The sequence below is a fragment of the Cetorhinus maximus genome, chromosome 13 (genome assembly GCF_964194155.1).
Source record: "Cetorhinus maximus chromosome 13, sCetMax3.hap1.1, whole genome shotgun sequence".
In the NCBI taxonomy this organism is placed as follows: Eukaryota; Metazoa; Chordata; class Chondrichthyes; order Lamniformes; family Cetorhinidae; genus Cetorhinus; species Cetorhinus maximus.
The window spans coordinates 107,253,907-107,274,561 of record NC_135891.1 but is presented as its reverse complement, the minus strand read 5'-3'; the positions used below and the strand labels follow the sequence as shown (position 1 = coordinate 107,274,561).

General features: G+C 38.2%; 1 protein-coding gene across 1 annotated transcript in view; it reads right to left on the bottom strand.

The window, feature by feature from the left end:
• The window catches only part of polrmt (polymerase (RNA) mitochondrial (DNA directed)), a 125,781-nt gene that overhangs the window by 33,064 nt on the left and 72,062 nt on the right, over positions 1–20,655 (bottom strand). The window contains exons 12-15 of the mRNA XM_078555949.1: positions 18,568–18,690; positions 17,723–17,902; positions 9,885–9,971; positions 5,555–5,668 (exon numbers count right to left, since the gene is read on the bottom strand). Coding sequence (XP_078412075.1) covers positions 5,555–5,668; positions 9,885–9,971; positions 17,723–17,902; positions 18,568–18,690 — 504 coding nt within the window. The remainder of the gene's footprint in view (positions 1–5,554; positions 5,669–9,884; positions 9,972–17,722; positions 17,903–18,567; positions 18,691–20,655) is intronic.

Here is a 20,655-nt window from a genome sequence, read left to right as displayed (position 1 = left end):
CTTCTACTTATTATTTGTATATTATGCATTACACGATAATAGGAATTAAGGATGAAAAAATCCAAGATCCATCTAGTACATTAGATATTGAATATGTGGACTTTTGGAAGGCATTCGACAAAGTGCCTTGTATCATGCTAGTATTCACCTGACAACCACAATTTTATAGTTGACCAATCATAACAATCAATCTCTATCAATTGATCAGCAACAGACCCAGAAATGTCTTGATAAAAACACAATAGGTGGAGTGCTTTGGAAACCATAGGAGAGAGAAGTTAGAGACAGTATAGTAATGAATAGAGAGGTGCTAAAACAATTGGCATTACTGAAAGTTGCCAAGCCAACTGGTCCAGATGGAATGTATCCTAGGTTACTGAACGAAGCAAAGATAGAAATAGCAGAAGCATTGGTCACAATTTTTCAATCCTCATTGAAGTAGTGTCTGAGGATTGAGTGTTTCTAATATTATCCCACTATTCAAGGAAGGAAAGAGGGATAAACCAGGAAACCACAGGCCAGTCAGCCTAGCCTCAGTAATGTGGAAGTTATTGGAAACCACTGTAAAGGACAAAATAAACTTTCATTCGGAAAGGCATGGGCTAATCAAGGACAGCCAACATGGAGTTGTTAAAGGCAAATGGCATCGAACTAACTTGACTGAATTCTTTGATGAGCTAACTGAGAAGGTAGTACATTAGATATTGAACCTGTGGACTTTTGGAAGCCATTCGACAAAGTGCCACAAATAACAAGATAATAGAAGCCCATGGAGTTAAGAGTAGAGTGGATATGAAATTGGCTCAATGACAGGAAGCAAAGGGTGGGGGTGGATGAATGCTTTTCAGACTGGGAAGCGGTTTGCAGTAACATTTCCCAAGGGTCAGTTTTGGGCCCATTACACTTTTCTACTTTTATAAATGGCCTAGGCTGAGGTATAGGGTGCAGTATTATAAAGTATGCAGATAATTTGAAACTAGGTTAACTAGCAGATAATGATGAGTTAAGTCATGACACAGACAGGATGGTGCGGATAGCTGCATGGCAGGTAAGTTCAATGTGCGGAATTGTGCAGCAATGCAAATTGGGAGGGCTAATATGGGAATTCAGCATCCTATAAATAGCTCTGCCTGTAGTTCATCAGCCTGAAACATTAGTTCTTTTTCTCTCTTCACTGATGCAGCCTGGCCTGCTGAGTGTTTCCAGCATTTTCTGTTTCTACATACTATAAATGGTACGATTGTTGAAAAGTGTAGATGATGGTGTCCATATACATACCTATATATATTTTACATATATACATACATACATACACACACACGCAAGTCCTTAAAAGTGGCATGACAAGTTGATAAGGTGCATCTAAGAAAAACATATGGGTTACTTGGTTTTATAAACAGAAGAATCAAAAAAAAAAGCCAAGAGATTATGTTAGAACTTTATCAATCACTGTTTGGCTTCAGCTGGAATATTGTGGATAATTCTGGGTTCCACACTTCAGGAGAGATGTAGGAACCTTAGAAGGGGTAGAGAAGAGGTTTACCAGGACATTACTGAGGATGATAGACATCAGTTAAAAGAAGAGACTGGAAAAGTGAGGATTGTTCTCCTTGGAACAGCAAAGGTTAAATGGTTACCTTAATAGGGGTTTTCCAGATGATGAGACTTTGACTGAATAAAGAAATGCTATTCTCTCTGGCGAGTGGCTCAATAACTAGAGGTTACATATGTAAAATCATTGGCAAAAGATTTAGAGGGGTGATGAGGAGGACTTTTATCCCCACACAAAGTTGTAGAGATCTGGAAGGGGCTACCTGAAAAGGAGGTACAAGCTGATTCCATCAATAACTTTAAAAGCGATTTGAACAGGTTCTATAAGATAAGGAGCTTACAAGGCTACAAACATTAAATGAGAGTGTGCAACTAAGCACAACTACTCTAAGAACCAATACACCCACAATGGATTGAATTACCTCTATTTGTGCTGTAAATTTCCGTGATTCTATAGAACCTAAGTCATATTTTTCCTGCTCTGCTTCCACATCATGTCTCATGCTTACCATGTCATGTCTCAGCTTACTCATATATGATGTCCCAAAATGTTATGTTCTGAAATAAAACTGCTTCCACCATGGAAGTCTGTTCTCTAGGTGGACCACTTGTTTGCTGAAGTATTGTTTCCTCAGAAAAACTTTCAATTTACCCTCTTCAAGCATAAGCCGAGTGCTCTAAGTTTTTCTCTTCTGGACAAAGTGAAGTAGTTCATCCTAGTATACATTTTTTAGTTCCTTTAGAGCCTAAAAGCAGCGATTGTATCACCTCTCAACCTTCTCTTTTTGCAGTGAGAATGGTTTTAATGGTCCCATTTTCACAAAACAGTGCATCCTTTGACTTACAATGAACAGCTAGTGCTAGTATACATATATGTATCTTTGTACAATGTGTGCTGTGAAACTGCAAACTGCCCCATAAGATGCTCAAAAGACTTTGAAGTTCCATTTATAAAATGCTTTCAGTGAATGACAATTAACTATCCGTAGTTTGAAAGCTCTGAGTAAACTGCAATATTGACCGGGTCCTGAATTTTATATTTCCCTGTTTTGTTCGAACAGGATGAATATTTAAAGCGATAAAAAAGTTGTCAAAACAATATATTACTAATGGAATAATTACTTGTGTGTTTTCTAAGCAGTACTTAACGCAGACCAAGCTTTTCCAGCCTTAGTGCATCCAGTTTGACCTCTTGTGGACTAGTCCGAAGTTCTGGCCTGGGTGGAAATAACTGGAGCCATTTTGGGATGGATATTACTGTCTTACAGAGCAGGAACAGCAGGTTGGTGTCACTGACAGGTAAAGTGCACAGTAAAACCAAGATATCACCTAATATCAACCTTTTAGTTCATTTAAAGAAGCACTTTATAAAGTGCCCTCTCATTTTCCCTCTCCTTTAAGCCACTATTACATGTCAGCACTAAGGTTTGAGCAGAGTTTTGGATAATACAAATTCAGCATCTTGAATAATAAGAAATGATAATTAACATTTTATAAGCAGCATCTGAAGAAAGGAAATTTAACATCGGTTATATTTTTTGAGGTGATCCATTCAAGTATTCTACGTTTTTATATATATGGTCCAATACACAATGCTATTCTTAACAGACCATTCTCTTCTAAAGAAAATCAGAGGAAGACATTTTAAGTTTTTTCAAAACCTTGCCAATAGTTTATTTTAATGAAAAGTCCAGGCATACAAACTGTAAATAATATTCTTGGAGAGTAAAGGTTAATTAAGGTTGGATAAGTCTAATGTTGAAATTCAAATTTTGCAAATTGAAACCCAATACGAGGACAGGACCATAATCTAGTCTGCTACTTCAGTGCAGTATTGTGGGAGTGCAATATTGGCAGTGATGCAGTTGTTTGGCATTAAAGTGAGGCCTTATCTGTGTTTGATTGTTAAGATAGAGGTTAAAGTATGTCAGGACTTGATCCTGACAGAAGGGGGTTCACTATAAAGTAATTTCTCTTGATACCAATACAGTCAGCACTTTTACACTTGACAAAATCGTGTGCCTCTTATTTCTCACCAAGGCAAGCGTCTGGATAGGACCAGAAGCGAAGTGGATGCCTGCCCACGTAACACTAAAGACTCTGATTCTGGGATTTGAAATGGCATTTTAGGTACATCCATAGAATAGGTGACAATTTCTCACTACCCCAGATGATTAATTTCTAGTTTGTGATCTTTCAAGTTACTGAGACGACATGGGTAAAGTAGCTAAATAAGTTCCTGCTCTTCCAGTGACAGTGCAAAGCGTTTACAAAAAAACACAATTTTCAAGTGTCAACCCACACATTTATGCTGCAAACTGCAATTATAATTCAACATTCAGTAAAATGGAGATTAACTTCTGTACTACATTGTGGTGGAATTAAAACCTAGTGGTTTAAATCTTTTTTTTTCCCTCTAATATGCACCATACATGGGGGAGAAAGATCATAGCTATTATTTCCCAGTCTACAATTAATGCTTGCAAATTTTTAACTGAACAAACTGATTCAGGTTTTCAGAGGTGGTGATTCTGGACAATTGTTAGTGATTCTGGACAATTGTTAGCAATTCTTAAGAATTGCTGGTAGTTCAGCTGAGATACAGTGGAAAAGCATCAGTCTCTAAATGGAATACCTTGCAAATATTAAAATCATGTCTGACTGAGAACAGCTGCACTTCTCTAGTTAAATTATGAGGCAATATTAAGATTATGTCCAAGCCACTGAAGACAAGTAATCTTGTGTGTAAAATACATTCTCTTCCCATTGACAAGAGCCACATACTATGTTCACAAGAGAGAGAGAAATTCTGCTTTTGTTGATCAGAAACTATTTTCAGAAGCAGGTTTTCTTGAAACAAAGAGATGCCAATATCATTTGGGGCTAGTAATCATTGAATTACAAATGCATTTAATATCTTCAATAAATGAATACACCTGATTCGATCAGTTTAAAAACAAACTTCTATCTAGCTGAATGTCAGACCTTGATTGATGATAGGGTCATGAAGCAAGATGCGATTGGGATTGCCTTCTGAGGAGAGACTAAGTAGACTAAGTCTATGTTACCTGAAGTTTTAAAGAATGAGAGGTAACGTAATTGGGCATATAAGATTCTTAAGGTGTTTGACAGGGTAAATACTGAGAAAATGTGGCTGAGGAATCTAGGACAGAGGGTCATAATCTCAAAATAAGGCGTTGACTGTTTAGGACTGACATGAGGTAAAATTTCTTCATTCAAAGGGTTCCCTATCTGCGAGCTGTAGATGCTCAGCTGTTGAGATACATTTAAGGCAGATCGATAGATTTTTGTGTACTAAGAGAACTAAGGGCTATGGGGATAGTGTGGGAAGTCGGGGAGTTGAGGTAGATGATCAGCCATGATCTTACTGAATGGCGCAGTAGGCGCAAAGGATTAAATGGCCTACTCATGCTCTTATTTCTTATGTTCAGTGCTAAAGTAGCAACATACAGTTGTCCACTATGGTTTGAAAATGGACAAACATTTTTGAAAACTTCAAAATATCAGAAAATCTTTGAAATTGTTGAAGCAGCAGCAGAATCTGTGACTCTACTGTAAGAATAGACTATTTTGAGGTTTGGAGAATAACAAGCTAACTTGAAGGATGCAAGTTACTGACCTGTCAATCATCAATTTCTCAGGATTATGCAGTCCTCCATTATTTACAAACAGTCTACAGCTACACTTGTGGCAAAATAGAGCATTTGCTAAGCTGATTTTGTTTTTAGGGACAAAAGGACTAGAGAGTTATGGACAAAAGGGCCCTCAAAAAGCTGCTGAAACTAGGCCAACTGAAAATTTTAAAATAAGGCAGAATTTTGTTAAGTAAGCGCATTATGGATTTCAGTTCCAAGGCAGGTAAATTGAGTTGAGATACAAGGCAGCTATGATCCAACTGAGTAGCAGATCAGTTTATCAGATATACAATTAAAATACTGTACAGTGCTTTGCATCAATGTATAATTCATTGTACAGTACTTACTAATGTAGTCCTGGTCCTGTGGTAAGGTTGTACTACTGGTAGCCCCAGTGGTGTCACCCACTGCACTGAGCTTCCTGATTTTGAAATTAGTCGTGCACTTTCTGTCAGCCAGTCCTAGAGATAAAAAATGTTTCAAGTGAACATATGATGGAAGCAATAATTCACTGCAGCCCATGATTATTAATACAACTTTAAAATAAAAATGCAACTGGCCACCAATTAAGGAGTAGTTGTGATGGAAATCAATTGTAATGCCTCTGAGTAATAATATATTATTCGCTCATCCTTATGGGGTTCAATATGCATTTTTGCTTATCACTGTGATTGTGAAGCTATAAGTACAGCTCAAGAGTAAATAGACCTGAAATCCTCACTATCTGCATTTTAAAACAGCGGAATCCATTTATAACAATTTATGAATCATGACTTTCTTAAATATAAAAATAACTTGCTACAGTGCTATATGATAGGAAGGACAAGTTGTCCGGAGCCCTGATCCAAAAATGGCAGATTTCACAACAGGAAGGGAGCACATCAGTTTTACTGAGTTAAACAGAACAGTAAGCAAATATATTTTTGCAAAGGTTCCGCATTAGAGTCTGGAATTAAATCGCTAATTATTACTGATTTTAATTCTAGTATGGAGTGCACTTAAATATTAACGATTTTACCAAGCAAAAGCTGTTAGAGACATTTAAAGTATATTCAGCTGACGGAGTAACGCTGAATTTCTGAACATATAATAAGGACTATTTTGTGTTTAAAGTTAGGTGCCAAAACTGAGGCCTGAATTTCCACGCAGGCAGAGAGGCTGTCCATCTGTGCGAAAATGCAGGCAGAGTTCCGAGTCTGTAAGTCCCACCCCCAAACCTGGCCTCTGACATTTTCTCCGGAGGGGAATGGGGGCAGGTTAACTCACACATCTGTGGTTCATGGAGGCAGCTACCTATATAAATCAGCAGCTGCCTCAGCTTGTGTAATTTTGGTGAGGCCTGAAACTCAAAGTGTGCAGATTAGAGACCTGGTAGGAACAGGTGCGAACCTCATGGATTTGTTTGGATAGCCAGGGTATCCTTTTGGGGAGGTAAGGTACTCCCCTGGATATGGTCCCAGGACACCTGTGAGAGAGATAAGACACCCTTTGGGAAAGGTCAGATACTCCTTGGGATTGTTAAAAGCAGACACCATTGTGCATGAAAAGTGCATACACTCAATGGAACTGTCAAAGATTTTAACTTGGCTGGGCTTTAAATTTTAAAAAAACTAAGAATTTAAAATAAATTAGAGCTGCTATTTAATTCTGTGTTGACATAAGCCTCAGGGTCATCACTGTAGGATTTTTGCTGCATGACTGATTTTACAACCTAACATTATCACAGTGGGGTGCCTGTTAAGTGAGCAGTTTGATTGACAGCTCTAAGTGGTTATAGAACAGAAATGTTTGTTTTCTTAAGAAATTAGTGGAAGGAATTTCAATGTATTGAATGGTTTTTAATCAATTAGTATGTCTTTTTCAAAGTGATGTTATGGATACAAATAATCTTACTTTATGTCAGCAAGGCTCCAGAGGTCTGCCATGGTGGATACAAGGTGAGTTGGCATGGAGGGGGAAAGGGTAAAGGGTGGTGAGTGGGGGGCATGGGTTGGCACCATTGGCATAAGTGCTATAAAAGGCCATGGGGAATAAGTGGGAGGGCATGGTTTATCATAGGGATATGAGATAATACTAGGGTGGGTAGAGGGGTATGGGGGTAAGAGGGGTCATGGGGGTGGTTTGAGGGGCATGGGTTGGCATAGGGAGTATGTGAGGCCATGAGGCAAGTAGATGGGCATGAGTTGGCATAGGGGGCATAAGGGCTCATGATGGTGGGTAGCAGGGCATAGAGGGTATGAAGGGCCATGGGGGGGTATAGGCTGGCATGAATAGGGCATGGGGAGTGAATGGGTGGGTGAAAGATGAGAGCTGTTTTTTTGTTTCATTAATTTTTTAGTAACTTCATCGAAGTGCCAGAGCACAGAGGCAGGCCTTCTGCCCAGACTGCCTCTGCACCTGCAGCCTCCTCATTTGTATCGGGGGCAGCTAGCTCGACTTCTAATCCAGCACGCCCACTCCGCTGGAACGAAAATCCGACCTTCTGGGCCTCTTTTTCTCAGATCGGGTTGGCCAAGCCAGGAAACATCCAATCTCTGTGCTCCCGACTCAGCAGTGAAAATCCAGGCCTGAGAATTGCTGCCTAACTGGAAAAGTTTATATGATATTAAAACTGCAATTTTGGTCTTAACATTCTAAAAATTCAGCATTATTTCCAGGTTTCAAATTAGTCATTTTACCCTTTAACATAAATAATTTTGACACCGGCTATTTTGAAGCAGAATTTTGCAAGATTTTCAGCACAATTAAGGAATGTTTTGGTTTACATGCCAATCCACACCTCCATGGGCCTTCAGCTGCAAGCTTAAACAGTAACTTCCCCAAGGAAATCAATTTTGGCATTGCACTGTAAAATGGCTAAAATGTTTTTGTTCCAAATGGATCAGGTGAAATGCGCACTGTTCAGTGTGGAGATAAGCCAGTTCTCATTCTTGTACTTTGCTGAGTTAGCTGCCAGTGCCTTGCACAGCATGAGAGACACCAAGTTAGTAGAAAGTGAATGCTGGCTGTCCAATTTAAATGGCAGTTGCAGCCTGCCTGACTGCAATAGCAACAGAGTTTGGTGAGAAACTTGCTTATTTTATTATTTCAATTTGTTAAGGAATTAGATAAACATGCTAAGCTCAATATATGGTATCTTCAAATTACAGAATCATAACCAGAGTTGAAGAAATTGGACATAATTGTCAGGTATTAATTAATGTCCCAATTATTAAAAGGAACATAATTAAAATAAATAAACATAAAATACTGGAAATACTCAGCGGTCATCCAGTATCTGTGGAGAGAAACCGAAGGGTCATGACTGACCTGAAACATTAATCCTGTTTCTCTCCACAGATGCTGCCAGACCTGAGTATGTTCAGCATTTTCTGTTTTTATTTCAGATTTCCAGCATCTGCAATATTTTATTTTTGTATAATTAAAACAAAGTATTCATGGATGCACAGTAGAGCTCCAACGTCAAAGGAGGTTATGAATCTCACAGTAAGTGTTACATTCACTTATATCCAAATGCTACGCAGCTTTCGCTTTGATGACATATTACCTCTACACTTTTCCTTGAACAGTTTAATTTTATATCTGAGTAATACCTTTATCAGAGTATTTTTCCATCTTTTCACTAAGAAACTGGCCATGAGGTTTTACCTAAAATTTTCTTGTGCACTTGCATCTGTCGTGATATTTGATGGAACTGGCCCCACTCCCGCACTTAACTTTGCAGGTATAGCTGGCCTTACCCCAATGGTAGATATTTCGATACATATACATGGTGGCTCTATGATATTCTCAGCATGTTGAATTGTTTGTGAAAATATACATATGTTTTTCTTAACATTATTTTAATGCAGAACAGCTTATGTTGCAATTATGGCTAATCTACATCAGTAAATCAAAATTGGTTGACTCGCAAATCTTATCTTTTGATCACAATGATACTTCAGGACAAAAAAACTATAGTTTAGGAAGAGCAAATAAAGGAAGCAAGGGTTGTTGAAATGAAAATGTAAGAGGATATAGACCAGGACATGATTGTGCGTCCAGCAATCTGTTCACTGACCCAAGGATCATAAAACACCCAAAGCAAGAATTAGACAATGCAGGCTTGTTTTAAGATAGCATGAAAAAGAGATACAAACTTTCACCCACTCAGAAACCTAGCTACCTTCATGCCACAGTACCATGAACAGGTCTGGATAGGGAGCAATCACAATTCCCAAGAAGTTTTTGTTTGTAAGTTTCTAGACGTAGGGCTGCATATATTACTAGGTACATGGTCTTAAGTTGTATGTACTGAAACAATAAATATTAAATTTATTTATTTAATTATCAGACACATCGCTGTCACTACGTTTTTGAATCTGTTATTAAAAATAATAATGATTACATCCAACACTGGTCATACTAAAGAGTGCAGCTAGCAGAGGGGGGAACACTTGCCTACTGTTACCTGTAAACCTGTAATGAACACCTGCAAAAAAATTCTTTAAAGCAGATGATTCAGGTCATTATGTTACATTTGGTACACTGGTAATTTGTCCTTTGACTATCTTAAATTTATGGAAAATTGTAATCTTGATTTAACTCCTTAATCTCCTCCGTCTACTGATTAAGCTTGGACTACTCTTCCATATAGACATCAATTCTCCAGCAGCCTAATGCATTTAGTGAAATTACCTGAATTTCCCTGGTGCCAGTAAACATCTCTTTCAAGCTGCTGAAAACCTGCCGCACTAGGTAATGAGAAGCATCCCACACATGGTCCTGAAAATTAAATAAAATTATGCAGTTATATTTAATTTTACACTTCCATTAAGATCAGTGCACAAAGCAAAAGAAAACCTCTAAGTTTCCATTAGACAAGTGAAGTGCACATCTATAGCAGATCAGTCCAGAGGGAATGTAAAGCTGCATGACCTGTTCAGCACTTATTGGCATTTGAAGCTCCTGTACTGAATCACCAGAAACTCACTTTGTTTTGAAAATAAAATATTCAATAAAAACAATTATTTTGGTATTATTATTCATTGTAGCTGTTGTGTGCAAACACAAAATGCTATATTTTTATCTCACTGTACATCAAAAGCTGATTGTAGAATCAAAGCATTTGTGTTCTGAAGCATTACCTTCAACAACATAATTGTGCCACTTTTCAATGAAAAATTGGTTTTCATGCAAGCAACTAAGACAGGTATAGCTACATAAATTTATAAATGTTTACTGATTTTTTTTCTGCAGTCGTTTATCATTTTAATAGGTTTCCTCATCAAAAGATTGCTTCATGAGCTAAAAGAATCTGAGCGACAGATGCATCAACAATTTCCTCCAGAAGATTTTGTAAAGAAAAATGGAACATTGAAAAGGGCACACGAGGTTTTGTAAGGTTGTGAACCTTCACTTGTATATTATCCTAAATCATATCTATTGTGTATTGCTGAAAAAAAGACATGCTGCTGAAGCTTTTCGTTTTGTACTCATCAGTACAGATGCAAGAATGCCATATTTCAAAGGGAACAACAATTTATAATGCATGAGAAAGGGATGCTGATTGCTTTTGCCTGCAGAGGACATCCGCCTGCAAATGAATACATGTAGGTTCTAGCAAACGTAAGTGAGCTACATTGTGGGCCCAACTGATAATCTTAAATTGGTTGTTAGTGCAATTCTTAGCACACTCGGGATTGTTTACCAAGTGCTGCCCAATCACAGAATCACATCTAACATTCGACATTATGTTCTGAGTTTTGGTTCTGAATCTGCATTCTTATGAACTTAGTAACTCGTGCAGTTGAATTCAGTTTTAATTACACGATGTATGCTCAAATAGGTGGTGTCGCCACGGGTTCCCCTCTAGCGTCAGCTTTTGCTAACATTTTAGCCGGTTTCCACAAAAAAACAAGTTTTTGATGGAATGACCCTTAACCTCCTACCCCTTGTATATTTCCAGTTTGTAGATAACACGTTTTCTCTATTTTTTTGGTCACCTGCCAGTTCAGCATTTGCTGCCTATCCTGAATTACCCCTGAACTGAATGGCTTGCTACATTTCTGAAGGCAGGCAAGCATCAACCACATTACTGTTGGTCTGCAGTCAAAAGTAGTCCAGACAGGACGAGGTTGACAGATTTCTTTCCCTGAACCAGACGGGTTTATACAACAATCAATGATGGCTGTCATGATCACCATTACTGAGGCTACTTTATATTCCAGGTTTATTAATTAAATTTAAATTCCACCAGCTGCCGTAGTGCGATTTGAATCCATGTCCCCAGAGCATTAGGATTACTAGTCCAATAACACTGCCACGATGCTAGACTATTAGAATTTGCAGCTGTATATAAGGATTTCCTTATACACCTTAATGCGCTCCACCTGGTGCTCAAATTCACCTTTGAAATGGAGCAGTCTAACAAGCTCCCTTTCTTCGATGTACTGGTTGAGAAATCCACTAATGGGCTCTCCACTACTGTCTACTGCAAGTTTACCTTCACTGGTCAATATACATGTTGGGATTCCTATAGCTCCATGTGATACAAGATTGGCCTCATCAGCAATCTCGTAAATAGGGTCCAAGCCATTTTCTCACCATGAAAGCCTGACACTAAAATAGGGCGGAAAGCTATCCTGTGGGATAATGGCTACCCTGATCAGATCACTGCTCGTTATTTATCGCACGCTCATGAATGGGCCTAAGGCTGCCACTTTCGGACCTGAAAAGTGCCCAGTCTACTTCAAATTACCTGGGAGGCTAAAGTATTTTAAAAATTTGAATCTAGCTGTTTCACGCTGCTACAATGCAGTGGCAACCATGTGGTGTTTCCACTAACAGGATGCTGCCCTCAAGCCAAAAAGATGTTCTGTCTACCTTACAAATGGATAATGTGAATTTCAATGCCAGTGCGATACCAGGTACGTAGACCATACATCCCAATGACTGGCTGATCGTATCCAACAGCACGTCCCTTTGGCTGTTTGCAATAGGCAAGTGCTGACCGTACTCAACCAAACCGACGTTGCAAAACTTAATCAAAAACAGAATTACCTGGAAAAACTCAGCAGGTCTGATTTCTTCTCCGCCGATGCTGCCAGACCTGCTGAGTTTTTCCAGGTAATTTTGTTTTTGTTTTGGATTTCCAGCATCCGCAGTAGCTTTTAGCTTTTTGTTTTTATCTTTGCAAAACTTAATGCCTGATATTAGATGTGGTTCCACAATTGGGAAGCACTTGCTGAATAATCCCAAGTGTGCTAAGAATCACACTAACAATTAATTTAAGATTATTAGTTGGGCTTGCAATATAACTCACTTATGCTTTTGAGAACAAAAATAAAAATACCTGGAAAAACTCAGCAGGTCTGGCAGCATCTGCGGAGAGGAACACAGTTAACGTTTCGAGTCCGTATGACTCTCGGACTCAAAACGTTAACTGTGTTCCTCTCCGCAGACGCTGCCAGACCTGTTGAGTTTTTCCAGGTATTTTTATTTTTGTTTTGGATTTCCAGCATCCGCAGTTTTTTGCTTTTATCTTATGCTTTCGAGAAGCTGTGTATACTCTTATGGAGGGGCCTGTCCTCTGCAGGCAAAAGAAATATGTCCAGACATTGCACCATTTTTGAATATATAAAAGTATGGGGTAACAATAGCTCCTTGGTGCATTCTCCATGGCAATGTCTTGACCAATCAGAATTGACCTGCCAACCAATCAGCGCTCTTCTCATGTAGTATAAATTGTTGTTCCCTTTAAAATTTGACATCTTTGCGTCTGTCTGATGAGTACAAGACAAAATCTTTTGACAGCATCTCTCTTTTTTCAGCAACACTCAAGTTCTGTAGTACCAAGTGACTATTCAATATCAATAGCAAGATACTGGAAAGATGAAAATTAACCATATAGAGAACAAACAAACGGTCGCTTGGTAGGACATCAAATTAGGTAACTGAGGATTGTGTGGACACGTTAGAAGTTATGAATTCTTTTCTAGTTCTATGCTATTTATTTTCATCCTTTATCTGCAGCTGTTGAATTTGTACTATTCCCTTAATTATGCTCTGTTCAGCTGATTTCAGCCTGGAGACGAGTATGGCTTCGATAGCTGGCTTTAGTGCTTGAACATTGAGTGCAGGGAATGGTTAGCCAGCAACCTCCTGCTGGAAAGTGCATGTATGGAGGTCAGGTGAAAACTGGATCCCGCGACAGTGGAGGAATGATGACGTAGTTCCAAGTCAGAATGATGTGTGGCTTGCAGGGGAATTTGCAGGTGGTGGTGTTCCCACACATCTGCTGCCCTTGTCCTTCTAGGTGGTAGAGGTTGTGGTTTGGAAGTTGTTGAAGGATGTTTGATGAATTGTCGCTGTGCATCTTAAAGATTGTATAAACTGCTGTCACTGTGCATCAGTGGTGGAGGAAGTGGATGTTTAAGTTGGTGGATGGGGTGCTAATAAAGCGAATTGCTTTGTTCTGGATGACATCGTGCTTCTTGAGAATTGTTGGAGCCGCACTCATCCAGGCTAGTGGAGAATATTCCATCGCAATCCTGACTTGTACCTTGTAGATGGTTGACAGGCTTTTGAAAGTCAGGAGGTGAGTTACTTGCCTCAGGATTCCCAGCCTCTGACCTGCTCTTGTAGCCACAGTATTTATATGGTAGTTCCAATCAGTTTCTGGTCAATGGTAACCCCAAGGGATGTGGATAGTGGGATATTCAGTGATAGTATTGCCATTGAACGTCAAGGGGCAGTGATTAGTTTCTTGTAGGAGATGGTCGATTCCTGGCACTTGTGTGGTGTGAATGTTTGTGTTATGATCCCCGTGGGGAAACCTTAAATCAAAATAACCAAATTTACTGAACAATCTCCAAATGAAGAAATTACCAACAAGATTTCACCTTTTGTCACTTTAACACAAATCAGAACCAACATAAATTAAAAATGCATTAAAGGCAAACTGTACTTCAAATAAAAATCAAATTAAATTATCTATGCAACAAAGATACATCTCACAAAATCATAAGCATTCCCCTTCAGCATGTATGGCATTGTGTAGCTACACAGTTCCACAATATACTGTTCTTTATTCACAATAGGTCAGGAGTCCTGTCCAACGACACTTCTCACACCTTAAGTTTCACAGGTATGATTATCGATCAGTAAGGCACAATTCCAGGAACCCTCTCTCCCTCGGGTCATGACAGTCCTGATGGTTCCTTTTCAACTGATCAACTGGTAACAGCTGTGTTCAGAGTTTGGCCACTTCTAGGAAAACATCCAGCTCTTTAACATCTTCAATCTATTCTTTCCAGGTTTTAGACATTTTTTAGCCAGCTCACACAGTGCCTCCAAGAACTCATGTCTCCTTTTCTGCCAAACAGAAATAACTGACTTCTTTCTGAGAGAGTTTTGCTTCTTCTCCTCCTCCATCTGCTTTATCTTTGTGTTTGCATGTGTGCCTTCACCCTCCAGTTCCTCTGCTTGTAGCTTCCCTTTGTGTCTGGCCGCATGGTGTCCATATCTTAACATTCTTCCAGCCGATACTGCTTTCAGGTCAAGTGTCACATGGACCAGTATTTCTTATTATCCAAGAAAGGTACAACTGATCCTTTTACAAATGACAAAAACTCTTAAAAATCCTTACCAAACATTCTCAAAAACAATTAGATTGCACAGACATTTTAAGGAAATTACAAATTTTCCTTATTGTATTGCCTCTGGGTATTTGCCCCATCTTGGAAAATAGGAAAGTTTAACATAGTAAAGTTTTCTTTACAACAGCATTTTGGAATACAGCAAGTTCTTAACTTCATAAATGCTTTAAATTGTGTATTACATTTTACGCAGGTGACAACAATGATACCTTGTATTTTATAAAGCAAGTTTCAAGTTACAAACGTACAATTTTATTTTTCAATCCCATAAAACCCAATTCATTTACCTGGCTTTAAGGCAATGTTAACGTCCCTCGACAGGGCATCCACAACCACACTGTTTCAGCTGGCAACACACACAACTTTTAGCGTAAATGGCTGCAGCCAACTCCACCAAAACAGCTTTTGGTTCTTGGTTTTGAACTTTTCATGTTGCTTGTTTTAAAATCTGTACTGGACTTTGTACATTCAAGACCCTGGATTAGCACTCGTGATGGGACCAAACATTTTACAATTTGCTTGGTCTGGTTAACTTTGTCAAGAACATTGTTGATTGCTGGTAAACCATCTGGCTTCTGGGTACTGGCAGCTGTAAATTGGGATCTACGGAGATATTCTCTGTCAAAGCGCTTCTTACCCTCTGCATTCATCAATTTCCTTTGCTCTTCTTTAATGCCAGATGGGGAGACGGTGGTGTAGTGCTAATGTCACAGGGCAGGTAATACAGAAGCCCAGGCTAATGATCTGGGGACAAGGGTTCAAATCCCACCGTGGCAGCTGGTGGAATTTGAATTCAAGTAATAATCTGGAATTGAAAAGTAATGGTGACCATGAAACCATTGTTGATTGTCGTAAAAACCCATCTGGTTCGCTAATGTCCTTTAGGGGAGGAAACCTGCCATCCTTACCCGGTCTGGCCTTGTTATGGTAGGTGGATGGTAAATGCCAAGCTACTCAAATCTCAGAGGGAAACTTGAAGCAGCTGCCACAACTAGTTGCAATTTGTATTTATTTCGAGATGCGGGTTTTGAATTCGGTAAAAAGGCAGCCACTATTACTTTACTTTACAATAAATTCCAAGTAACATTATGAAAATTATTATATCTTCCTGACAGGCCTACCTGTGACTCCAGATCTACAGCAATGGGGTTGACTCTTAACTGCCCTCTGAAGTGGCCTAGCAAGCCACTCAGTTCAAGGACAATTAGGGATGGGTAATAAATGCTGGCCTTGCCAGTGACGCCCAGATCCCATGAATGAATAAAAAAAAAATTGTCATCAGGGCTTTCAATTGTTAAAACAGACTCTGAACCACTCTGTTCAGGTTTGCAGCTCTGCATGTCTGCAGTTTTCTGTACCACTCTTTATTATAATACTCCTGTAGCCTTTACAGGTGTGTATTAGGATATCACTAAACATCTACACCAGTGGCAACACTTGAATAGTACTTCTTATGCTGTCAAGTGCTTGGGCCGTCCTGAAGTGATCAATCCTTCATATAAATTTGAGTCCTTCTTTTCCAACATGAAGAGTATTTTTTTGCTTAAAATGAGATTACACCAGCTTCCATGAAGCTTTCATGGAAAATAAAGAATGCTACCCTCTTAAGCAATAGAAAATGTATTCTACTAAAAAAATATATACTTTCGCTGCATAGGGCTGTAATATTCCTGTGATCTTTACAACTTAGTACGAGGACATCCTTGAGCAACATAATTTAGTAAGCTATTATTCCTATACATAAGTTCATAGCCGATTCAGATTAAAGTGTCTGGAGAAATGCAAACATTGCCCTCAAGCCTATTATCTTGAGGATTATGATTATACGTTATGACAAGATGTTTGGTGTGTTGCAAATTGTCAAATTCAAGGAATTTCAGTTAAGCTGTTCAACTCTGCTGTCAACTCAACTCAGCCAAGTTAAAATGAATAAGGCTAGCTGACTAGAGGGAAAAATAAATCAAAAATTCCTGAGTTGGCTGTTTGACAAATATTGAATTGATTAAAAAATGCACAAGCAGGATTGTTGATGCACAAGTTCATATTCTTTTCAGATCATTAAAAGGTTATTGCAGTTCAATGCACTTCAGTAAATTTTAGAATATTTCAAGACAAACAAAAACTGAAAATTAGAAGCAAGTCTATAACCATTATGTTTAATTAATTAAATAAAGTTAGCTGTGAATTTCTGCTAAGTGGTTACCTTTCTTTTTAGGTCGTGTGGTTAATTCATATGGGTTTATTCACTATTCTGTCGCAGTTATCAATTCAAAAAACCTGATTATTTCTCGTTGGTTTCACGAAATAAACTGAGGCTCTATAAAAGATCGTCTTTGAAAGCTAAGCAAAATATTTACTCAAAGGTAAAACTCAGTTAACAAGTCTGAAATTAGATACATTGTGCTTCAGTAATTATTGGTTCAACAGAGTCACATGAAACATGTTTAGAAATGTTAACTTTGATTTCTCTTTCAGATGCCTATTAATTTGCTTAGCATTTCCAGAATTTTCAGGTTTAGTATCTGAATACACAGCATTCTCATTTTCCCTTTTCATTCCTGTGCCAAATCTTAGCAGGTTTTTAAAATCACGGTGAGAGGGTAAAGCAAAACTATATCATGTTTATGTGGTACTCTCATTTGCGAATTGGAATACTTCCAAGCTGCTGCATATTACAAGTTCATAATGGGAATCAAAACAAAAAAAAACATAATGCTTGATGAGCAGATTCTCCCATTGCAAAAACTGTTTGTCTGGAAAGTCTGCTTCAGTTGGACTAAACTGGAGGTGTCCAAGGCACCCCAGCCCTGGAAGAAAAACAGATTAATTGCCAAGTCTTTGCTCATGAATGCAAAATCATGATAATTTTTTTGGTACCTTTGGAAAATCTTCAACTTCTTTCAATCTTTTTTCAATCTGAAGACGCCCACCAAATCGTGTCACACCATATACCACAGTCATCACTGTCTGTTTCACAACTTTACGATTAATGAAGCCTTCCAAGATTTGAGCAATCTTTACCCCTTTTTCAGCATCTTGTTTTCTAAATTCCTCAACCTGAGGGGAAAACACAAGGCAATTGCATAATGGACCCAAAGAAAACATTCAGCAGAGAGGAGTAGCCTAAACAATCAATATATGTTACCACCTCTTCCACTGTAATATGCAGAGACTTAATTTAATTTATTGATCTATACTAATATTCATTTTAATTGTGGAATTTTTTTTACTATAATTTAATTACAGTAAAGCTACTGCAATTAAATAAGAATTCAAGCTTTTCTTAGTTTTCAAATTAGTATGCTCTTAGCAATTACTATTTACAAAAAAAAACTTGCAATTTTAATGGTTTCAGTGTAATATTTCCTCACTTTGGCATATATTGTTTATACTTCTTTACTGATGGAGAAAACTACTCCAAAATACTTTGGTTGTAGTGTACCTTTTCTGGACTCCTAGAACCACTGTTAACAAAGGACCTAGTGTATTGCTAGAATTAAACGTTGTAGAAACTACTTAACACTTCCAATAATTGAATTGTGTGTTTTGGTAGAACATGAATATAATCCTGAAGGTTAACATTATTACCATTTATCACAATTTATTACTGTCGCTTGTTAGGTAGTGTACTGCCATCTTATCCACTAGGAGACCTGCACTGTGAAAGACAAACAGGTCAACCACTGAGAATGTTTCTAGTTCATCCAACTCAGTTCACTTACCTGCAGTGCTACCCCATTATAAACATCCTGTGGTACCTCACAGGGCATTAGGTTCACAGAGGTTGCACCAATCACATCACGTCCCAGAGCAGCATAGTGTTGCAAACCATTACAAGATCCATCCTGTTAAATGAGGGGTAAAATACTTTATGATTTGGCTTATGTTGAATCTGCACAACTGAGTTTTTAAAAATCACAGTTTACTAATGCACCAAGAATGCATTGTATAAATTACACTTAATGGCTCTGTGTATTTTTGTTTTGACATATTCAGTTTACGTGCTTTTTAACCAATGGAGCAGATAAAAGAAAGTGAGACATATCACCAATGCTAATATGGTCACCTTACTTAACTAACATGACATTTTAGAACTTTTACAAGTAGAATATATCTGAGTAAATACACACATAAGGGGTTTGAGCAACTTTGACTCTCTAGAATTATCTTTGTAGAAAAATTACAAACAATGTACCAGCCTTAATCACCATTTGTGTGACTAGTTGTCTAATACAGGTCTATCCAAATAATTTTGCTTATTGTTGGCATAACTGCAACACCACATGATTATCATTATCACACCCTTAAGAAAATGCTTTTCTTCCTATATTTCTGTATGCTTTCCTTAAATATATATACACAGTGCAAATGCATCTATAACAATATTGCTTCCATGCTTCTCTGGTAAATTTTAGAGACCAGGTCAAAAAAACAAGATTGAATAACATATTTTCTCATTGTACTTAACTTAAAAAGTGACACAGAAAATTAATTCAACACAGAATTCGATTGAGAAGTGTGACGCATAGGAGATGTATGCTAGACATATTGTTTTAATTAAATTACGAATAAATCAACCATGTTGTTGATGGTAAATCAGATAGCAGTGTTTTATTACAATGTAACGGAGGTCTATGTATATTCCTTTAACTTAATATTTAATTTGTCTCCTGCCATTTTTAAAGCTGAGAATAAAAAACAAAGTTGCATACTAGGGGCATCAATTGTAGGTAGAGATCCTGTATTTAGCAGCACTGGGAGGAGTCCTGTGCTATGGTAGTTGTGGGAAAAGTCCTGGGCCTTGGAAGCATTGCAGGACAGTGTATCTTTGATAGCACCAGTAAGGGGCCTCCAGATTGGCAAAACTGGAATGTTGGTGCCTGGAATTTCACATTAGTGCAGTGTAACTGTTGGGAGTTTGGCACCATGGAAGTTGTGGGGAGCACTATAAAAGAGAATGAGAATTAGCACAATTGGAGCTGGAATGAGAGGTAGATTCCTAATATCTATTAGTAATGGACACAGGAATGAAAGGAGGGCATAGGACTGAAAACTCTTGGTGAGGAAACCCCATGACTGGCAGCACTATTCTGTGATTTTTCGAAGGCATGTTTATTGAAATTAAATTTGGTCATTTGTGATTATTTTCTGGATTTGTATTGCTGCATCATTCTGAACATTTTCCTCATAGCAGAGAAAGTGCACCACTAACTGCCACCAACTAAACACAGACGATAGGCCAGGGCTTTCAAAATTATTTTATGACAATTTAAATGAGAAAGAAAATCAAATTAGAATGAGGAAAAGGATTTGCCATTGCTTCTCCATCTCTATGTCTCCCAGGTGTTAACAGAATGTTTACATTTTCTGTCAATGTAACATTCAGAAATAATGAGAACTCTCATAATAATGAACTAACTTAACTGACAAGGAGGAAAGACAATCTACCCCCTTGTCTTAACACACTTTCTAAATAATATATGGAACGTAAAACAAAATTTAAACAGGTGTATGATCAAATATGAACAGATGTGTCTTTTTTCTCTCTTACAAACACATAGACTCAGGTTTTGTAGTCAGCAGTGAATAAATTGCACTCATCCTTTGCTGTACTTATGCACGTACTGTCTATGGGCTTTGGCGCCGTGCCTTGCGGTAATTGGGGAGTCAAAACAGTGGGGCGCAATCTGCAGGGGGATCATGGGCCTGTGAAAAGAGGGCAAGCAATGGTATATCTCCTTAGCCAAACAGGCAGAAGAACTGTTATGGAGATACACAGAGTTTAAACCAGGAAGTGTAAGTTAGAATAA